Raw genomic sequence first — 22,882 nt, forward strand, 5'->3', positions numbered from 1 at the left:
TCTAAATCGAATTGCGATTTCAAAAAAAAAATTCAACACTTTGAAAAAGTTGTTTCTCAAGATTTACAAAATTTACAAGAATTTGAATTTAAAATTTTATTTTAAAATTTATTACAAGAGATAAACAAAAATTGCAACCGGTATTATAGACATTATAAGTATTATATATATATATATATTTATACTAATATGCAATTTAATTAATTATTTATAAACGCAATAAATTAATTATTTATAATTATATATAATTCATTATAAACAATACAATAATATAAATCTTTATATTATTCATGTATAAAATTGATCATCAAACTATCGCAAAATTGTGTATTTACGAATATACATATTATACAATCAATTTTAATTGAAAAGAAGAAATAATGAATTGCAGTTTTACAAGATGATTTAATGTAATTCGAAAAAGAAAAAAACTTTTCGAAAATAAAAAAAGTACTCGATTATAATCAATCAATATTTATCAATCTTTAAATATATAGATTTATCTCATATTTATCACGTAGACTTATCATAAAGATCACGTTATGACTTTTACAAAGATTTTTTTATAGAAGATATAATTTATACTTCAACGATACATAATATCTTTATCTCATATTTATACGTAATATATGTTATGTTTTCAATTTTCAATTTCGATAATAGAATCAACGACAATTGAAAAAATACATAAATGATTATTGGAAAAAATAAAGCATCAAAACATGTGTTATAGTATGTGCAAACAATAATCTAGAAACAATTTTTCTTAATTAAATTCCGATCGAAGTGAAGTAATCTTGAAATCAGTTTTAAGGAAATTAATATATTTATAGGTTATTTAATATATTTTTCTCGTCTATGAATCATGTTTTCTATTTATAAGAATGCGAAGGTCGCACATTTTCCCAACAAAGTGTTTCAACTCTAAACAAAATACCAGCGTAGCTATAAAAAATCCGACGAGTAAAAGTGAAAATCCGGCGCCAAGCGGCGTCAATCCGAGAACTTGTACGCTCCCATCGTATCTGTCACGTTCAATGAAAACTTCACGAAAATTATAATTACCTCGTCTTCGTATAACATCTCGTAAATGCCAAATGACGATACCGCTTTCCTTCAACCATAGAATCATCTACGAGTATCAAAATATTTATATTTTTACATTATATTATTTAAACAAACAACGAAATTATATACGAAACATTGCAATAAAAAAAAATTATTTACTTTATTTATAGGCTTTAATAGCCGTGGTTGAATCGCGAAAGAGGCGTAAAAGTGTCCCAACGATTCTCTCATCAATCTATAATTCTGCAATCATTAATTCACAATTATTTATTTTTTATAATCAGTCGAAGTACAGCATGTATATCTCAACACGATTCTTTTTTAATTCTTTTTTTTTTTTTTTTTGCGATTACCTTAAGACTTTCGGTCGTTATATAATCTGTTGGGACGAAACAGGTTTCAATTATTTTGCCCAGAATCGCATAATTACCTTCCATTATAAATTTCTCCAGTTGCGTATTATTTTCTATTTGACGATATCTGTTTCTCAATTGAGCCGAGTGTGGGTCCTGAATTAATTATATTTCTTTTTTATAACTTCTAAATTATTTTTTCACTCTCTCTCTCTCTTCCTTCCCCCCCTCCCTCCTCTTTTTTTTTTTCATCGTGAATCACTTTCACATTTCGCAACTTACACTAAGATCAAAATAATCGTCAAAAGGTGGCGGTTGACCAGATTTCCCCCATGATAAATTCGCCTCGACGAATTGCTTGAACGTATCGATCCTGGAGATATACTGATACTTAGTATTAGTGAAAATGGTGAATTTTGATAAGATTGTTTATCGTTAAACGAGTAAGTTTTCGGGGGAAAGATCGATTGAATGGATGTAATTGTGCAAGGAGTGTAAAAAGAAAAAATGTATAAAAAAAAATAACGAGAAGAGAGATGTTTGAACGTTCCATTAGTATACATATGATAATAACAAATTCTAATGACGATAAATTCTTTTCGAATATTTTTTTTTTTAAATCATCAATATTTTTAAACTTGCAGATCAAAATAAAAAAAAAAAATTCATTGGAAAGTTATTAATCTTCTGGATATTGGATATTAAATAAAAAACAATGGATAACACAGGATGATTATTCTTATTCCTCTTTACGTACTTATGTAAGTAGTTTTTCTAACATTTGCTTTATCATCATTAAAAGTAGGAGAAGAAATATATATATATATTATCTTTTTTCAATCGAGTCTGTTTACAATTTAATCTGTTTAATAAATTTTCATCGTTTAAAGCAGTTTATACTCACCATACACTGTTATTTAATATATTCTAATATATTCTATACGCATGTGTAATGATTTTTTTTTTATTTTCGCTTCGATCCCATACCTGCTCTCATATTCCCAAGTTGCAAGTCTAGCAGCGAGACTACTGCAATATGCAGCTATTATTAACCAGCCAACGGTCTGCCAGAGAAGTATTTGTACCCTGTTCGGTACAGCGGTCTTTGGCACCGAGCTGCTTAACAAATATCCAATTAAATCGATGAAAGTAATTAGAAAATTTCGATATCCTGGAAAGTATCATCAGTTAGAAACTCAGGTTGCGTGTCTGTTGTCTTTTCTTTTTCTTTTTCTTTTTCTTTTTCTTTTCTTTTCTTTTTTCGTCGAATTTTTGTCGAACAGAATTTTTTTCTCAAAACTTTTTCCTTTACGTTTTGGAAATTTAGAGTCGATCCACGAACGAACGTAAGTGTAAAGGCTGTGCAGCAGCAACGCGGACAGAAGCAGGCACCAAATTTTCTTGGAGAACGGTTTCTTCAACGCCCAGAAACTTGTGGTTCGGTGTGGACGGGGCACCAAGAAGTGGAGATACACGTCGTACCAAGGCATCGACAATGTAACGAATTTATTCTGATCCAGTGTCATCCAAATGCTAGCAAACGCGATATCCACCTTGGATATGAAAACGGGGATGACGAAAAAAGGTATATAATCTCTGTTTAATTTATTATTCTTGGTGAAAAAAATTATACCTTTTGATCGACTAACATTTGTATGATACCGCCAATCCAATACGTCTCGTTGAATCGTTTCCCGTATCTAAAATCAATAGGAACAGTTATTTTTACAATAACGATTTTATTCTCCAAGAACAAATGGAAAATTAAGAATTAAGAATAAGATTGATAAAATTAAGCGTTTATATTTACGTGTAATTCCCCTCTGGTTTCCTTATGGTCCACGTGAAATTTAATTTTTCCGCCATTATTAAGAACAATCTCATCTCGATACCGTCCCAGTCCAAATCTGTTTTTTTAAAAAAAAATATCTTTATCACCGTCATGAAAAAAATAGGATCGTATCGCTCGACCATTTATTCACCGTTATCCATCGCGTACACTTCGGCTTCGAAACCATTGATCGTTTTCCGAATCGTGTGGTTCATGTAAGCCATAGGTGGATTATAAATACTGCAAACTTGTAATTCTTGTCCGCGAAAATTAATATTCTCGTCGATCTTTATTTCCTCGTATCTTTTTCAATTAAGCGGACAAAAAAAAATCAATGAATGAATATTAAATTATCACGTTTCTTAATTATTATTTATTCTTATGCCAATATCATAATTGATACTACCTATCAAGCTTATAAAATACTCGCGGACTCAAGTAATTGTCGGATAATTTCCATATACCGGACGTAGAAACAATATTTACACTTGCGATTCCATAAATGGAATTATCAAGAATGTTGGAGTCGATAGAAATATCATTATCCACAATGATTAGAATTTCTGTTTTCCACAATAAAGACGGTATCCTGTGACAAAGCAGTAGTAAGTATCTTTGTTAAGAAAAAATGAAAAACAAATTCTATATCCACGAAAACACATTTTTTTATTTCACTTTCTGATAAACTCCATTATTTCGTGGTCGCGCGATCCTAGCAAAAGATAACCGTCGCATTCTTCCTCGTACTCGTTCGTGTTCCGTTTCAAAAAATAATCGTACGGATAGATGGTTCTGAATCGATCGAAAAATATCTCCGAATCTTCCGTTGAATCTGAATAAAAATTTCTGTCAAGGTCAATTTCCGATAGAAAAAGAAAAAAGAAAAAAGAACTGCCCGAAGAAGAAAAAAAAAGTTTTCGAATTGACTAACCGCTTAAAAGAACGTTGCAACATTTAGAAATGGAAAACGACAAGTTGATGATCTCTGTAAAATTGTGATCCGTGATCCATGACTTGACATTCATTGCTAATAATAAATCTTCACTGAAACCTATCACCGACGAAACGAGGCTATGAATAAATATATTATAAATCCTCATAATAAATTTTTGATCGTTCGTAATTTGGATATACTTTTTTCTTTATATTTATTTTATTCGATTCAAATCTCTCACGCACAAATACTTGAGTTCACGATGAGTTCACGTCCATTTTCCATTTTCTCTTAATTCGCCATGTTCACTTGCGACAAGTAGAGCAGCGGACATGAAGCCAGTGTAACCAACTTGATTACCAATGTCGCTCTTCGAGATGTTAGATCTATAATTTGACACGAGGGGAACGACGACGTAAATATATATACGTAACGTTTGTAGATTGATAGAATGGAATGATACACGTTCAATTTAAGTATTCGAAAGTGTGTGTGTGTATATAGTGGAAATATACAAATAGAAATATCATTCAAGGTGCAGTTTGATGAGAGATAAATGTACGAAAGGTATATCGTGTAAACAGAATTAAAACCCACACACATTATGACCGAGTTTCAAGGCTTCTCTTTTATGGTTTCGTTGATGTTTAATCGACTATGTCTGAAATATTAATCGATATCGTCTCGTATACGAAAGGATAATCTAACGAAATGACATTATATACTTGTCATGAGAAACGTTCGTTTCTTATCGTTTCGACGAAACTTCTTTTTCATTATCGTTCTTTTTACGTATATATATATAAATATATTTTTCATTCAATATTTGCCGATTAAATATTCAAAGAAGAAACAGCAATATTTATATTTTAGGAATTAAACATTAAATATAGATTGTTATTAATTATACGTATAATTATGCGTATATTTTTTAAATTAATTTAATTGATATCGAATTTTAATTTTAGAAGAAACGTATTATCGGAATTATCATTATTCAAGACTTTTTCCTCTTTTTTTTCTTCTTATTTGCTTCATAATGATAAAAGAAAAAAAAAAAAAAAATGAGTTTTGTCGGGAATAGATACTTTGTACACGATATTATCTCTCTTTACTTCACAAGCTATTCTATTCTTCGTGAAATGAAAATTTTAATAAATTAAAAATGTTATGTAAAATTGTAATTATATTATAATATATTATTACGTATTATATAATTAATTACATATTGTTATTACATTTTTATTATATGTTACTTATTACGTTGATATATTAATAAATTAAAGAAATTATATATATATATATATATATATATATATATATATATATATATATAAATTTATTTGGTTTGATAAAACATACCAACTTAATCAACTCATATTACTCATGATCATTTACATAACAAAGTAGATTAATGTTTTTTTAAATTTTATACCGAGTCAAACTTTTAGAAAGCATTATACTCTGTTTACCATTAAACGTACTATCCTTTTCATGAATATATGTATACGAAATTTTTCTGACAATCATCGCTTCGAATAATGATTACGCACGATTAAATGGTATTAGAACGGTATTGAAAGAAGAGAAAGTAAAGAAAAGAAAGGAGAAAGGAAAACTGTACAAGTGTAACAAGTAATTCTTTGTAATGAATATTTTCAATTTGCCCGTTATTTGTAACGTTGCAGGTAATTTTTTACTACATTTGCTTATTAAAAAACCATGTTTGATTTATTATAATTTATTGCACGAATGATGGACAGGAAAAAGATGTTTTTCACGAATTGGTTTCATCGGTTTGGGTAATATGGGTAGTCACATGGCAAGAAACATTTTAAAGAAGGTAAATTATTATATTATAATAATATTATAATAATTGTGAAGAGTCATTTACATAAAAAAATCTTTAAAGTCATTATATAAAAAAAAATCATTAATCATTGAGACTTTTTTTTTATCGTAACAAAAGCAAAAAATATAATGATAAAATCTAATTTAAAATTTAAAAAAATGTGAACATTATGTATATATTAATTTTTATGTTACTATTATTAATTTAATTTAATACTTAATATTAATATTAATACTTATATTAATTTTTATATAGGGATACAAATTAATTGTCTTCGATGTTAACGAATCAGCGATGTCCAATTTGACAGATATAGGCGCTGACAGAGCTTCTAGTCCTGCTGAGATGGCAAAAGATGTTGAAGTGATTGTTTCAATGTTGCCATCTAACCAACATGTTCTGGACGTTTACAACCTTAAAAATGGTCTATTGAGGTAAATAAGCAGTTGCCTTAAGCATCCTCCGTCTTTATCAACCGCATTATCTAATAGAAAATGCTCAAGCCTCTCTTCTCTTCTCTTTCAGTTCAGCAAAAAGGAACAGTCTTCTGATCGATAGTAGTACAATAGATCCGTTTGTGTCTCAAACGTTGGCCAAAGAGGCTAAAAAATTGGGCCTTAATTTTTTAGATAGTCCAGTATCCGGAGGTAATGATGTAATACATATATTGCAAATTATTTATCATATTTAAAATATACGATTCTCCATGTCAATCTTCTTAAAAATTAATTAATTTCTTTTTTAAAGGTATAAACGCAGCCAAAGATGGTACGTTAACGTTCATGGTTGGAGGTTCCAAAGAAAATTTTGAACTTGCCAAGACTCTTCTCAATTGTATGGGATCCAGGATAATACACTGTGGAGATGTGGGGATGGGGCAAGCAGCGAAATTGTGTAATAATATGCTTTTAGGTATTAGCATGATTGGTACTGCTGAAGCTTTCAATCTTGGGCAAAAGTAAGAAATTAAAGGCAAAAGTAAGGCACGTACGATATGTTATAAATGCAAATGATTTCTTAATTTTCAGATTAGGTTTAGATTCCAAAATTTTAACTGATATTATCAATTCGAGTAGCGGGAAATGCTGGTCTTCCGAGCTGTACAATCCTGTTCCAGGTATTCTTAAAAACGCACCTAGTTCTAAAAACTATGAGGTATTTAAATTTTTTTTTTTCTTTTTTTTTTTAATATACAATATTCATTTAATTGATGGATTTAATTGTAGGGTGGTTTTGGAGTCACTTTAATGGCCAAAGATTTAGGACTAGCACAGTCTGTTGCGACTAAAGTAGAAGCAACTATTCCCTTAGGTTCTTTAGCGCATCAAATTTATAGGGCAATTATCGTTCAAGGATTTGCAAATAAAGACTTTAGTTACGTTTATCAATTTTTTAAAGGTTGAAAATAATTTTAAAATTTATCAGTAAATTCTTATCATATATTATAAATAATAATTTTAAAGTAAAAGTTAATAATATAACGATTTTATTATTATTATTACTATTAATATACGATTTGCTATTAAATATTTTAATAAACGAATTTTTTATACATATTGATTATTTAATTTAGAATTTCTATAATTGTATTTTTTATGTAAATATTTATATATATATTTTTTTATTGCTTAAAATACGATATTTTTACTATTTGAATATTTTTATTAAATTTATAGTCAAAACAATTTTTTATTTTTATTGAAATTTAACGTAAATATATATGATTAAAATTATTAAATATTTTTCCTTAACCTTAAAGTTTTTAATTTTTAAATATGATAATTTGATAGAGTGCGCTACAGAACAGAACAATCATAAAATGTCGGTAAGTAATCGAGAAATAAATTAAACTTTTATTATATATTCTTAAAATACATAAAGAATATATATAAATATATAATATATAAAATAAAGTAATAATAAATTATTTTTAATTAACGTAGTTTTCATTGCACACTTTAGTTTTCTACTATATCGACTTTATCTTACTGATATTTATTTATGTTGTTTTATAAAATTATTTATATTTATTATACAAATACAAATAATCATTTACAAATAATCATTTATTAATCAAAATTAATTTACGTATTAATTTAAATCCTTATATTAAATTTTATATACGAAAATTAAATTATTGATACATATAAATAGAATGCGTAATTATATTGATTAGCGCAGTATATTGAATCTTTTACTGATTTAAAAATTTTTCATATATACAATTTTCCATATATAAATATATCAATTGCAACGTTATCATGTAATTGAACGTTACATATTATATATGTTTCAATATACGAAAAATACTTTAAAAAAAAAAAATGTATCATCAAAGAATGATTCTAAATTATCTAGGTAACTTTTACTTGTTCTGTATTACCGACGCATTACACAAAAAACAACTATGTTCAAAACAATATTTTTACTCAATTTATTCGAGCAAAAAAAAATTATTATATTATTTATTTATAATTAATAGGTAATTTCTTGAAGAAAGTAAGGTGAATATAATGAAAAATATGGCAAATATAAATATTTTATCATTTCTTTGACTAGCGTAGTATACCACCATTACTGTCACTCAAGGAGTTTTTGTAGCTAGATGAGGACGAGAGGGCAGTGCAGTTTGGTGCGGCTCTGTGGCACCCTTGCAGTTTCAACTTCAAAGTTTTCCGCTGGCGTGTATTATTCTTTATCGTAACGTTTGTTGTCGAAAACGTGCTTTGTTATTAATTTCTTGTAATCGTCTCAATACGAAAGACCGCGCGGATGTGTCGTTAGTGTGCACGTGTTCTTTACGCTCGCGCAGTGTTTCGTAAAGAGAAGAGGCCAAGATACATACGTACGCGGAACTGCAGCTGAAAGGGAGGAAAAGAGAAGAAACACAACGAAGAAGAAAAGGAAGAAGTAGAAGATGAGCAAGACGTGCGCCCGCTGCGAGAAAACGGTCTACCCGATCGAGGAGCTCAAGTGCCTCGACAAGGTATATTACGTTTCTTTTTGCATTTGTTACGGAATTTTGGAAAGTTTTTCTACGTTTTCTCGTATTTACATATCAATTATTTCATTATATCTCGTAACAATTGTTTCAATCGTATGTAATCTGTCATAAAATTTGAATGGGATAAAATTCGTATTTATTTAATTTAGTAGAATAAATCTCAAAACAAATTATGAAATATTGTGTTAACGATGCAAATGAATTCACTTCGTATCGCACTTATTTCTCGGACAGTTTTATGATTTTTGCGCGGTATAATTATTTTTCTTTGGATAACAATAATCACGCTCTTCAAAGCAAGATAAGATTTCTGTATAGATAACGTTTTATCTAATATTTAGATTGTAGATTATTGCTCTTAAAAGTTTTTCCTTTGCATCTTGAAAATTTTCTGCTCTTATTTTATTCATATCCTACAAGAATGATCTCTGTAAACGAGTAGCGTGAAACGGTTCGGAATTTTTTGCAACAGATCGTAAGATGTACCGTTCTCGTTTAGTTCCGCTTAGTGAGGCGTGCTCTTCCATTCGGCATAATTGTCTGTGTCGTTCCGTCCATCCACGCTAGCATACAACATATTCTCTGTTCTCTGCTCGATTCGGCCAACATTTTTCCATCGAAGACGCCGCATTTCTTCATAATACATTTATGTTTCATACGTAGTACATTTTCATCGAATTCATTCTTAACTTAGATTTTCTTATTCGAATTAATAATTAATCTAGATAAGTGTAATTGTTTTCTAAAAAATATAAAAACTTGTATAAAGTTAATTCTTAGCGAATAATTCATTTTCGTATATATATAAAAATAAGATATGTTATATATGTTATATATATAACCAAAATTATTCGTAACAAAGTAATATCGTTAAAATTATTTCAATGAAGATATTCAGGATAATGCATGCGATATGCTTTAGAAAATTACACGTGCCGTGTTCACTCTTATCGATATTAATCTTGTGTGAAAGATCGATAAATATATTTAATTTTGTAATATGTGTTTATTACATTGGCATTTTATTTATTTATAAATTGAATTTGTAAAATAATTGAAAATATCACGACTTCCCGCCGTTTAATCATATCCAATAAGATTATAGACGTAGAAATACGTAGCAGTTATGATTTATTTAACAAACGCGAGTCCGTGTTAACGAGCCTTAAATTGCGTGGGCAGCATTTAGCACCGGAAAACGAACCATAGGCCGGCAGAAAAGGCTCGACCTTCTAAATTTGGACGCATGAGATGCGCGATCTCTCCACGTTGGTTTTCTAAATTTTCTTTTCACATCCTTCTCTCCTCTAAGTTCATATATTTTTAGCACTTTCTGTGGGTCACGGTTAAATCTTCATCCATTAACTTTTCTAAACGATGAATATAAATTTAAATAAGCTTGTCGCTCTTTAATTTCATCAAAGTTAATTAAAAATTATTTGGAGTGTTGAAAATATAGGAATTACCGTTAATTTTATTTATCAATATTTAATCATTTTTAAGAATATAAAAGAATACAAAATATCAAAAATGTCAAAATGTTTAATATTGATTCTGATAAACTGTACATATACAAGAAACAATATAAATTCTACAATATTTTTCTTCTTGTGCGTTTTTATTATTTAACGACGATCATTTTGACGAAGAGTTCCACAAAAGTGTTTTTTTTTTTTTTTTACACGTCAAAAATCGTCGAAATCGCAGAAGACATACCACCTTAACCTTCAATCTGTAGAATAAGAGCAGCGGTAAGAACAATCTCGTTCAAATCTGAACGAACGAAGGCAAACTACTAGAATTGGATCTACCCGCGAATAATTATTTCTTTGTAAGATTATAGTCCGTTACCGCGCTCGCTGATTTTTCCTCTCTCCGTGTGCGCGTGCGCACATATCTCGCCTTCTCGTTATTCGCAGTCTGCTCGCTCTTGTGAATGGCGTGTATAGAAACACTTTCCTCTCTCTTTTTCATCTCCCTTTCTCGTTCTCTCACGCTCTCCTGTTTCATCTCTCCTTCTTCATCTTTATCCGGTGTTCTCCACCCGTAAAGAAACCTCGAGTACGGAGGACAACGCGCACGGATCAAAGCGAGCAGCGAGAACGAGTTGCGCAGTCGACGGGGACGAATTAAAGCGCACGAAGGACAATTAACGTGTACCGCGTTCCTCTAATCCGGAGAAATTTTAAATTATGCGATTGTCTAGACAAGCGGTACTTATTCTTTTTTTTTTTTTTTTTCCTTTCGTAATACGACAGCGAAATATTTAAGTATAACGTTAAAATAATGACAAAGCAATTTTATTGTTGAAAGATTGAATTTCGTTCGGCATTTTTTTACTCGTAATTTAAATATTCGCGCAGTATAATAGAAATATTACGTCGCAAAAACATATCTGATACGAAACGAAAGAAATATAAATATTTGGCATTTTTATATCGAAAATTCAAAGCGTTCGAACGATCATGTTCACATAGAATATTTTCAGATCGATAGATCATTCTTTATTCGGTGGATACGTTATGCTTTTTTTTTCTTTTTTTTTTTTTTTTTTTCGTTGGAACAGATACTTTCACTTGGACTTGAAGCGCGTTCACAGTGTTTGTTCTATTTTTGCGCGTTCGATCGTACCGGTAGAGCTACACTACAGTGCAGCACCGGATTCGAATAGTGTCTTGTTTCAATTTACACAACCCGCATGTGCGTACGACCAGACGTACGCATCCTGGTGTAGAAGCAATTAATCCACGTCCCATTAACCGGAGAGGAATTGCTTTTTCCAACACTCTCCATTGTCGAGCCTGCTCCGTTTTCTTTATCTCTTTCCCCCTTTTTCTTTTTTTAAACAGGCAGAAAAATCGTGATCGTGAAAAGATATCGATCTTGATTTTAATCTTTTTAATTTAAGTAAGAGTATTAAATTTTTCAAATTTTTTTTAGAAAGATGATTCGAGTATCGAACGATCAGATATACAAAAAATCAAAAATATCGATCCATTGTTTGCATTAACGTGCTACGTGATCCTAAGAAATAACGTAGTTCGGTGAAATTGTAATCGAATTCCAAGCTGAGGCTACTCAGTTGCGTGGGCCTGGCACACGATTGCAACAGGTGGGAGTCATTCCCAACCTGTTGCGCCTACACTGTTTCAAAAATACGTTGAACCGTACAGAGAGAACATTTGCGCTCCAATCAAAAATTGAATACGCGAATAATTTTTATATCGTCAGAATGAAGAATTTCTTTTGCACCTCTTATATGAAACTTATGAAAAATAACTTCGCAATAATATAATTAATATTAGAAAATATCATTAAGGATTAAACTTTGTTCAGTCAAATTTTAGAAGAATTTATTTCTATTCAATAATTGAGTGTTGGACGAGATGGTAAAACGATCTGAAGCAACGTCATGAGAGTCACTATGCGAATTTTAGAAGAATAAGCCTTTTACTTTCCTGCATCCCGGGTTCCAGCCGTTAGAAATTTCTGTTATGCCAGCGATGCGACACGGCATCCGGTTGTTTCCCACTGCCTGTTGCGAAAACACGAATAATTATTCTATGAGCGCGAGTAACATCTACTAGACACCTTTTACCAGGAAAAAAAAAAAAAAAATTCTCTCTTCGTTGCATTTCAATTCGCGACGAGTTTGCAACGTACCAATTTAACACACCACAAACCTACTTACATCTTTCTGGACGTTCGTATGAAATCACCAATGATTTCCTTTACGTTTAGAAAGGAAGGGAAAAAAAGTGTCCATAATAAAATTTCCAATATTCTTACCGCGTTAAAACGAGACGAATCAAGCGTGAAAATTGCTATTCAAACTGCCTCGATATTTATTTTTCGTTGACAAATATTCGACAAAATTTTTTCAAACCGCCATTGTTGCAACATGTTATTTTTCTCGATACGAGCATTCCACACTGGCCATCGTGGTACACGTTGGAGAAGAGCGGACCTCACACACCCGGAAAACAGCCACGACCTGCCTGTCCTTTCCCATTCACGACGAAACCGAACAATCGACCATTCACCAAACAAATCTCTATCCATCTCTCTACCTCAAAACTCACCTTCGTCCCCACAAACTCATCCCACGATGAATTTCACCGGCAATAGCGTACAATTTCTCCTCCATTTGGCATCGCCGAGCATCGAGATAACGCTATCGTCGAATACGTGAAACGTTTGATATTTAACAAAGGGTCGTGCAAAGGTTAGCCAGGATCATTTGGCTGTCATTGTCCCCGCGCGCGCTTTCACTTTCGACGACGAAGCGACTCGATTCGGCCGGCCGATACGATTCCTATGATTTCTATCCGGCCGATCTAATTTCGCACGGCGCGCTTTCTTACCAACCGAGCAAAAAACGTTGCTCCCTTATACGGGAATAACCATGCCAGGTTATTCAACGCGCGCGATTACACGATTCTTACCATCCTCCGTTTCTTTGTTCCTTGTAATTGTGTAACGGGTAGCATTGTCGATTGTACGAAAGGGAAATTCTTGGAATTGCGAGTATGCCGTTCGATTTATCGATCCGTGATATCGATTTTGATAGAAGATAGATAAACGTAAGATAGGAAATCTTGGAATATTAGTAAAACTAGCAAAAGTTTTATATCGTTTTCGCAAAAATAAGTTTCGGTAAAATTTGTGATATATAAGTTGATAAGTCTTTTGGGACTGGATGCAAGTCGTAGCGTTAAAAAATCCTAAAAAAAAAAAATGGCGTCCATCCTTTGCTTCCGAACGATTTAATTAAATTGAAAAATTTGAAATGGTAAATATCGTACAGATTGATCAACGCGATCAAATTCAATGCGAAACGTTCTAGAGCTCCATGACCATATTTGATCTTGGGCAAGGTTTACGGCAGTCGCGGGTATAAAATATCTTGCGAAACAAGGGGACGGGTGTTGCACGAGCGAAAAACATTCCAAAAACGAGTGAAAGTGCAACGTTCTTGTCGGATTTTATCGTTTGCGAATATCGGCTGCATTAATCCGGATGCAAACATCGTAATCGAGTTGAATCTCGGCTGCCTCGTGAGATTCGTCCGCGCAATCACGAGTCGTCGGGAAATTTTTCGTTATCCGCCACGGGAACAAAATGGAGCCGTGTTTTGACAGGGTTTTCAATCAACATCGATATCGTTGTTTCTATCGTTTCAACCAAATATTTACCCGTTCGAAATGCAATTAGATTATCGCCTTGGTTCATCTATTTCTTTTTCATCAACTCGCTTATTCATTCATTTTTCATTCAAGCTTAACAAAAAAAAATCTATCGAGAAATTTCGATTTATAGAATATAAAAGTACAATAATTAATTATTAATAAATAAAAACTCGTAATTCAAAACTTCGAACGTTAAGACGATCGAAAAGTCATCAATATCTGACAAATCGTAGGAAAGGGGCGATCGTGAAGGAAAAGATTTTTCCTGGACAAACTAACTGTTCACAGGTTTCGATTCGAAAGCGGGACCACGGCCAATTACCGCTAATCGCGACTAACTAATTGCAACTAAATTGAACGTACGAGACACACGGTGCGCGTCACGTGCCCCCATAAAGTTGGACGTGTTGCGGCACGATTGAGAGCGGCGCGGGGGCTCAAGCGTTTGTTTCGTGGCGCGGATTAACATTTGCCGCACGATACAAATAAGGTACCGTTGCGACGATGCATTCCACCGTCGTCTCACGGATCGACACTACTGACGACCTGCATCGTCTAGAAATTGAAACGTGACGAGATTACATCGCTCTCCTCTTCTTTCTTTTTTCCTTTTTTTTGCAAATACTTCTCGTTATTATGGATGAATAATAATCGTGTATTTTTTTTTACGTCTGCAAATAAATCCGATCGACGCTACTTGATTAGAAACCAGGAAAGATCGTTTTACGCGTTAATTACCGTAATGATTATTTTCGAAAGGTTCATCAATTTTGCCTCGCCATTTTACGACGTTTTGCAAATAATTGCACAAGTGTTGGGTGAAACTGGCTCGTAAAAGAAATAGATGGGAATTACTCTTTTTTTACGGTGATTACAAAATAGCTAATAAAGGATAAAAATTTCCTTTGAAAGATTTCATTTTGATCGTATCAATTTAGATACGTTTTAGATACGTATTGTTTACTTTTAATTTCCCCCCCCCCCCTCTCTCTCCTTTCTCTCAAACGTAACGAATCCAAATCAATTATAAAAAAAAATTTCACCTCCTGCGATTCTATTATTAATCATGATCAATCTTATCTTATTCCAAAATAAACGGATCGTATGAAATGACGGTGTTGTTAAGGCTTATTTCAATTACTTGTTTACTTAATCCGAGAAAGTTTCAAGTCGAAGAGTCGATCGTGTGTCGGGCAACGATACGCGAGTAGAAGAAAGAGCGTTCCGCGAGAGACAAGGCGAGGTTCGTCGAGGAATAATTATAACCCTTTGTTGACCGCGATCAAAGTTGACTCACATGCTCGTGAGTCATTTCTCTCTTTCCGGGTGTAGGCCTTCCCTCGATGGCCGTTCTACACCGAGATCCACGACCTTATTCGACATCTGACATCACCAAGTAGCCTTGCCAATTATCGACCAACAACTATCACGGCCTTCGGTTATCTGTGGGTCAGCTGCGAGCAACGTTCGATCGATCGATATCTCTGCAAAATTCTAATTCGATTCGTGTCACGAGAATGAATCTTTTCGATTTCTTTTTTCTTCTTCTTTTTTTTTCTCTTCGAATCCTCGAGAGAGAGAGAAGGAATAATTATTTTACGTCTTTTTCCATTCGACGATCTTATCGAATCGCGTCAAAGGATCGTACATTTCACGCTTTTGTCTACCTATTAGAAAATGAATAGTTGGGTCAGAGTGCACGGTTGTGTTGTCGGCACGTGATAAATCTTCACGTCCGAAAGACAATGTTGGGAGGCTGCGTATACACGCTATCCTTAGATGCTACCGATGAGTAACAATGAAACAAAGGCATCGCCACGATTAAAGGCCTTTTGTTTCCCGGGGAAATCGCGATTTAATGTTTCTTTCCTGGGCGTGGGTGAAATACGCAAACGAGACGAACGTTTCGACAAAAATGCACGAAAATCTTTTTTCTTGCAAGAATCGTTTCGATAATATATATATATATATATATATATATATATATATATATATATATTTGTAAAAAAAAAAAATGATATAATTTCAAAATGTGATTGTTCCAGATATGGCACAAACAGTGCTTCAAGTGTCAGGGTTGCGGCATGATCCTGAACATGCGGACGTACAAGGGTTTCAATAAACAGCCATACTGCGAGGCGTGAGTAGAATCTTTTTATCTCTTGACACTGTGATCTCCTACACTTTGTAAATTAGATTAACGACTTGTTTATTCGATCTCCCTTATCTAATTAATCCCGAAACTCTCTTTAGATATCGAATATTATAGAATTAGAATTGGATTAAAATTAAAAAAAGTAAAAAAAAACTTTCCTACAATTCTATTAATCAACTCTTCGCACAATAATCCTATTTATATAATTCGATATTATATTAATAAAGTTCTTATCGCAGTTCTTATTATTTATTGCAATTATATACTTCTTCGCGTGTATATTTTTTCTGATATCGAGGCGATATAACGAATTCATCAAGGAAATTAATCAAAAGAAAAATAAAACTGTATATTTTTACTCGAATCTTTACTCGTATTTTGAATACTGGATCCAAACCTAAATCTAAATTGATTTGATTCACGATCTCCAGTTTCAACTTAAAAAAAATATATATATATTAAATTAATCCAGTTTATCAAATTTTCTTCAACGATATTAATTACGACTCGCGATATCAAAACGCAATTCACTTTTAAGCGATGGATCAGCCGCAAACATCTTCACCGATGTGCAGCAAACAATGAAAACGTGAGACGCGTTGTTTAGAGGCGAGTTTTGATTGGCTGGCAGATTCGCCAGGGAACGGCCGTTTTAAACGCGGCGAAAGCGAGCGGTCCTGCGCCCGGGATAACCTGCCTTCGTGCCTTTCGAACGGATCCTCCTTTTATCGTCGCTCCTTTCAGCCGGCCGCGTCCTTGCCGCCGCCGCCGCGTCCAACGCCGCCATTACGGCTCGGCTAACGCTCGCAGTTCCTAATAAAAATCCGAGTGAAAGGATCCGAAAGTGTATCGCCGAACCGGGCTACCCTCCGATCTCTGTCCCCTTCCTCTCTCCTCTTCCCCCTCGTGCTCCGTTCTCCTCCGGCTGGGTGATAAGAATCGAACGCTTGTCCAACGCTTGTTCGACTCGATTTTGAAATTTGGGAAACGAGAATTGTTATGAAATTTGATTTGAAGAAGTGACGTCGATTCGAGGTGAAATTCGAAAGTGAAGCAAGTATATTGAAATATATATAACGATATGTCGTTGGAAGAATGGATAATAGAAAATTGTTTGACATTCGCGGATACGTTTGTTCTTTTCTTCCTTGTCTGTTTTATTTTCATACGATCACGATAACGCAAGATCTTCGTATCGTGTCGCTAACACGAGGTACGCACGCGTGATTAAAGTGAAAATAGCGTGGAAGGTAATACGGTTTGATAACACGAGATATCGTTGAACGGAATATTAATAAGCACAATACGATTTTATTTTATTTACCGATTAACGAGTCATCTTATCGCGATACGTACATAACGTACGTACTTACTCGGGGAATGTAGTTATCAATTTGGTCGTTTTGCAATTGCAAATAATTGCACGAGTCTTTTTTATATATAATAATTATCATCATAATTTAATTAATGCGCGATATGTCCTTTCGAATCTATTTTTGAGCGATTCAAACGAATTTCAAACGACAAATGTATCGATATAACAATCGATATATAAATAATTCTCGTCGGTTGACGCATCGAAATTGATTTCGAGTCTCGTTCAATTTCGCGTCGCCGACGTAGATCAATTGAAACGTGCTGCTACACGTTTCAGGGGAAGGCCGAGGAGAGAGTGTGCAAGACGTAACGCTTTTTCGTGATCGCTTCTCCACACCTTCTTCGTATATCCAAACTAAATCTTATTTTTCGTTCGACGAAATAATTTAATTCGATTCAGGAACAGGCGATAAATTATCCCATAAAGAGCTAACTGCTTACTCACAGACGCAAATAAACTAATTTGCATATTGTTCTCGGCGAAAAAAATATATATTATTTTTGCGACAACAGATGCGTACTTTGGAGCTAATTGTGAATCGAACAATTCGAAGCTTCCGTTCAAGAAATATCGTTCGTTAAAATTACGAATAAAATTTTTATATTATTATTTAAATTAAGTTTCGTTATCTTTTTAAAAATAAAACTAAAATTTGGAAGTTTTCATTTTAATTTCGTGTTAATAATGTTTTATCGCACGTGCGCGATTAGATTAACCGACTATCAATCGTTAATAGATTATGGAATATTTTTCAAATCGAAAGAAATATCCGATCCATATAAGGAAGCATCCTCTCTCGACGACTTAATTCGAGAACGGTCGATTTATCGGGCAAATCGGGCGATCGGTATGCGCCGCTTTACCGTAAACTTGTCCGAGCGGTGACTCGCGGAGTATTCCGAGTGAGCATCTGCGATGACGAAATCCTTCGGAGCGTTCTTTCGAATCTGCGTTTCTCCGCTGTTTTGCGTCTTTTCAACCGCGTTATTCGCCGCGTAACGGCATGCAATTTCCTCGAATACGGGATCCGTTTTGTTGCCACGAGGAAGTAACAACCCGAGGGAATTCGAGTGCAACATATGTGGCATTTCTTAATCGAAACGAATTCTTCCCCCTTATCTAGTCTCTTTCTATCTCGTTGATTTTTAATAATAAATCGTAAAGCTTGGAGAGAAACTCGTGGCGGATAACTTCGATACTTTTGCATGCTCCAAATATACGTATACGTGTACACAATGTTTCACGGTCACGTTGCCACGTGACTCTCTTCTCGATTCCCTCGAAGAGGAGGAAAGCACAGTTGCGCCTTTTATACGAAGTATTCGCGCATATATCTGCTTCCATCCGCCAATTTTCCTCATCCTTCCTCGTCAACTGCTATAAAATCGTACTTGTTACATCGTTTCTATTTTCGGAACCTCTCCCCGTGTTAATTCGCGTATCGCGTGCGTTTTCGTCCGTGTTTCGTTCATGCGAACGAAAGCGGCGACAAAAGCGATGTAATAACCGCGGGGATATCGAGCGGGGTTCACGAGACAGCATCGCGCTCCTCTCGCGAGCAGGAATGCGACACGGTGCATGTGTGTCGGCCAATGCGTGTCGAATCAGACGATGGACTGAATAAGCAAAGCAGAACACGTGTGAGTCGTGAGATTCATTCATTCGTCTGGTATCCCCCCCGTACTTCCCCGCCCACCCCCCGCCTTCATTTCCCTTGCTCTTTATCTTCCCCCTTTCTCGCGTCTGTCCACCGCGTTCATTTAATTTTTATGAGCCCGTATATATGAGCATCGGAGCAACGTACTTGCATCGTCTGGCAGGACGACTGACCTCCTTTAGATCGACGGACAACAGAACGTTTCTTTTCCTTTTTTTCCAATTTTGAAAATTCTCTAGAAATAAATCTTCACAACTTATATGTATATATAATTTAATTACGAATTACGAATCTTTTTCTATCTTATAGATTTTTCGTATTTCATCGATCGGTTTTTGACTCGAGCGTTTAACTTTCTATGTGCGAATTATTTGGTCGATGTAAAAAAATATCCATATATCCAGCACGAAAGTTTGATCGAAACGAGCCGATTTCCTGCCAGCCAGATGTTTCCCACAGTGGCCAGACCGCGCGAAAACAATTTGAATTAAACGGTTCCCTCGGCTGGATGTGATCGCCGGTTATATAAATATGCGCGCGCCAACACTTGTTCCGGATTCTGTCGTCGAGCGACGCGCTCAGAATTAAATACTCCCCCGGCAAAAGGTAACACGTGTTCCCGCTTTTGTTGTTCCACCGACGTGTTCCGTTCCCCCCTCCCCTCGCCCCTCCAGCAATTCATTTTACCGATCGCTCTTCCCCTTCTCGTTCTTCTTTATTCCTTCCGCCCTTCGTTATCACTGGTTAATTGATAGCGCGCGATATATATATATATACCCACGCTAAAAGTTATTATAACTCGCTCGTTGCGCGATTCCTCGCCGCTTTAATTAAACGTTTCAGCGGCCGATCGTTGATGGTGCGATTGCTCGATAGGGACGCGTGCGGAAATCGTATGAAAACGAGGTTTCCCGGGGATGAAAGCAAATTGCAAATTCAGATTATAATTAATACCTTTGGGATGTATATATTCTTCTGGAAATTGTTGTTTCGCTCGAATCACCGCCATGCGAATTTTTAAAAGGTTAAGCTAAACCTTGGCAGAAAAGCGATGCGTATATGATTCCGATGCAATCTCATTTCCTTCCTTCCATTTATTTTTCATTTTTTCTTTCTTTTAATATCTAATACGAGTAGAATTTTCCATTTTCCATTCCAAGAACCGCCTTTTCTTCGTGGTTAGATCGAGAGCGAGATGGTTCTTCGTAGTGGAAATTCGCTTCCTTCCGGCTCCTTCCTTCCTCGCGATTCGCCCTCCCCTCCGCGTATTCGCCGAATTTGAAACTCGTCCCAGAGAAATGATGTCATCCTCATCGTCATCGGTACACCACGAGTGACTCACTTCCCTCTCGCCTCTTTATTCTCCTTTATTTAGAGAAGTCGCGGGCTCTGCGGTTCACCTCAGACCAACCAACTTTGCACTCTCCCCGGTCCTTTCTCTAATTGCCGATCATTCAGTGTATAGAGTTCTCCGGTTTCTCCGATTCCCAACTGATTATTCCAAACGACGAAAATCCTAAAATTTTATATCGTCCACGAGATTCGAATTTTTCAGACTCGAGATTAATTATTTCTTTCGTCCGCTTTGACAAACGTAATTTTTTAGTTTGTCAGAGAGAAAGAGAGAGAGAGAAATGTGACGTAAAACGAGTAACCGGGAGCTAGGAACAAAATATGAACCGAAGAAGAAGGCGGAAACCCGAGAAGCGTAAAACTATTGTCGTTTATACCAGGTTTATACATACGTGTGATATATTTATGCCCGTAAATTATGCTCGTATGTCCGTCTGAACCGTTACATTATTTATCCGTTTTTTGTTAAAATTGTTTTTAAAATGTACAAATTATTCGCATAGTTGTAGCACTGCAAGTAGAATTTAAATTGTCGATTTTAAATTTTTTTTACACGTTTCATTTTCCAATTTCAAACGTTCAGCTCGGATTCGCGAATATATTACTCTCTCGACGCGTTATCAGTTGTATAAAATAAGAATGCGATAAGAAATCTGTATTATTTTTTGATATCATCGAGATAAAAAAATTATCGTGTCTGAAACGTAGAAATATTTCAAGGCTTTAGTTCTTTTTTCCACGTTCAACAGGAAACAGTTTCTTCAACTTCTTATCTCCAAGTTTTTACAAACGATTTTAATCCCCTGCCTCGTAATATCACGTATTATCGTTGCAGTTTTCTATTTATAACGAGACATAATTTAAACTCTAATTAAGATTTCGATTCTACATTTCGAAGAGATTGTTAAACGGATTAATTAAGAGAAATTTTGTTTATAACGTTTCAAAAGTTTATTCCGTACTACTTTCTAGTTCTAGGAATAAAGGACTAACTAAAGCGGAAACTTTCGAGATATTCGCGTGAGAAAATATCGACGAAGGAAAACGGGCGGAAGCGTCGTTAATTCGCGTGGTCTCGACTCCAAGTAATTTAACAGCTAGCAGTAAAAGGGGTGGTCAGCGTAGCGTGACCCGACTGCATAGCCACGGTGAACCGACCTTGTCCCACAATGCATCTCCGAACCTCACCGTACCTATCTTAACCCGTGTGTAATTTTACAACCCTGTGTCGCGCATGCGTCGAATTTTCTTCACGCGTTACGCACGCGCCTTGAGAATTATGCAAAGAAACGATATATTTTTCAATCGTTTTTACGCCGTCTGATTAACATTTTCAAATATCTTTGAGTTTCCTTTCGGATTAGGAACGAATATTTCGTTTCATTTTTATTTATTATCGCTTATGATGAATATTCTTTCGAATTGTAACGATAGAGAAGCGAGCGAATGAAATGGAAACTTTATTTTGTGGAAAGAGAACAATTTTTATAGAAAATATTTATCTCTAAATTCGTTCGTTTTTTACAATTATTACAATTCCATAGAAAATTAAGAAGAAGAATTTTCTTAGGATTATTTTCGTAGATTAAAAAAAATGTTCCACTTATTTCTTATAATTTCACAAGAATTTCCTCCGTCTTGAAAAATGTGTATCGTCTTAACTATACTAATCAACATCTCCCTGGTCACGTTAACTACTTCCTAGTGTCGTGTTGCATACGCAACATTTTTCTCTCTTCGTCAATTAACTCCTTTCAAATGCTCATCTTCTACGTTTTCCACGTTGCATTTCCTAAAGGATTATTTAAAAACAAAACCATCAATCCGACAGATCTCTGAATATCGATTTTCCTATCGAATCTAATTTCTGAGAAGAAAAGTACAGTGTTCCATCGAATTCCTCTCGATCGATCGAGGCTCTGGACGAGTCGTGAGACGTTTCAATCCGTGGCACGCTCGTCGATATCTTTACGAGAGAGGACAAGCCGAAGAGAAAAAGCGGGAATCTCGTTTCGGCCTTCGTTGGAATTCGAGTAATGCGGTCGAAGTAAGGTTTCGTTCTCCGCGCCAGGAGCAGCCAACTACTTCCGAAGCCATTCTCGCGATTC

General features: G+C 34.5%; 2 protein-coding genes, 1 long non-coding RNA gene and 1 other non-coding gene across 11 annotated transcripts; 2 read left to right on the forward strand and 2 right to left on the reverse strand.

Annotated features, from left to right (window-relative positions):
- Positions 1-391: 391 nt before the first annotated feature.
- LOC725724 lies at positions 392-4,528 on the reverse strand. 3 transcript variants are annotated; one of them, XM_001121536.5, is made up of 13 exons: positions 4,387-4,528; positions 4,184-4,303; positions 3,928-4,084; positions 3,659-3,841; positions 3,404-3,555; positions 3,232-3,328; positions 3,055-3,121; positions 2,734-2,974; positions 2,409-2,592; positions 1,704-1,794; positions 1,422-1,577; positions 1,228-1,311; positions 392-1,132 (listed from the first exon to the last, which is right to left on the reverse strand). In XM_001121536.5, exons 2-13 carry the CDS (start codon positions 4,275-4,277, stop codon positions 857-859), a joined length of 1,782 nt encoding a protein of 593 aa, XP_001121536.2. In that variant the 5' UTR covers positions 4,278-4,303; positions 4,387-4,528; the 3' UTR covers positions 392-856. The 3 variants fall into 3 exon arrangements, with proteins under 3 accessions (XP_001121536.2, XP_006571598.1, XP_006571599.1); XM_006571535.3 differs by having other exon boundaries at positions 4,184-4,502; XM_006571536.3 differs by lacking the exons at positions 3,928-4,084; positions 4,387-4,528.
- LOC551208 (3-hydroxyisobutyrate dehydrogenase, mitochondrial) lies at positions 2,871-7,592 on the forward strand. 6 transcript variants are annotated; one of them, XM_006571538.3, is made up of 8 exons: positions 4,616-4,753; positions 5,756-5,874; positions 5,950-6,029; positions 6,294-6,472; positions 6,564-6,685; positions 6,786-6,996; positions 7,067-7,193; positions 7,265-7,592. In XM_006571538.3, exons 2-8 carry the CDS (start codon positions 5,835-5,837, stop codon positions 7,439-7,441), a joined length of 936 nt encoding a protein of 311 aa, XP_006571601.1. In that variant the 5' UTR covers positions 4,616-4,753; positions 5,756-5,834; the 3' UTR covers positions 7,442-7,592. The 6 variants fall into 6 exon arrangements, with proteins under 6 accessions (XP_006571600.1, XP_006571604.1, XP_006571603.1 ...); XM_026440850.1 differs by having other exon boundaries at positions 4,617-4,744; XM_006571537.3 differs by lacking the exons at positions 4,616-4,753; positions 5,756-5,874 and adding an exon at positions 2,871-3,006.
- Positions 7,593-8,782: 1,190 nt separating this feature from the next.
- Mir6053 (microRNA 6053) lies at positions 8,783-8,870 on the forward strand. The gene has a single exon (NR_127328.1). It is a non-coding gene; the product is annotated as a microRNA 6053 (primary transcript).
- A 7,868-nt stretch (positions 8,871-16,738) lies between these two features.
- Positions 16,739-21,401, reverse strand: LOC102655594. Its single transcript, XR_412201.3, has 2 exons — positions 21,167-21,401; positions 16,739-20,937 (listed from the first exon to the last, which is right to left on the reverse strand). It is a non-coding gene; the product is annotated as an uncharacterized LOC102655594 (long non-coding RNA).
- Between the last annotated feature and the right edge of the window lie 1,481 nt (positions 21,402-22,882).

This window comes from Apis mellifera, linkage group LG1 (genome assembly GCF_003254395.2).
Source record: "Apis mellifera strain DH4 linkage group LG1, Amel_HAv3.1, whole genome shotgun sequence".
Classification (NCBI taxonomy): domain Eukaryota; kingdom Metazoa; phylum Arthropoda; class Insecta; order Hymenoptera; family Apidae; genus Apis; species Apis mellifera.

Bases quoted from the DNA above. Each gene is read 5' to 3' on its own strand.
- LOC551208 (XM_006571537.3), top strand. From the start codon at position 2,952: ATGCTAGCAAACGCGATATCCACCTTGGATATGAAAACGGGGATGACG. The intron at 3,007-5,949 runs GTATATAATCTC...AATGATGGACAG, and splicing joins AACGGGGATGACGAAAAAAG to GAAAAAGATGTTTTTCACGA. The intron at 6,473-6,563 runs GTAAATAAGCAG...CTTCTCTTTCAG, and splicing joins CTTAAAAATGGTCTATTGAG to TTCAGCAAAAAGGAACAGTC.
- LOC725724 (XM_006571535.3), bottom strand. From the start codon at position 4,352: ATGAGGATTTATAATATATTTATTCATAGCCTCGTTTCGTCGGTGATA. The intron at 3,842-3,927 runs GTGAAATAAAAA...GCTTTGTCACAG, and splicing joins ATAATGGAGTTTATCAGAAA to GATACCGTCTTTATTGTGGA. The intron at 1,133-1,227 runs GTAAATAATTTT...TGATACTCGTAG, and splicing joins TATTAAAGCCTATAAATAAA to ATGATTCTATGGTTGAAGGA.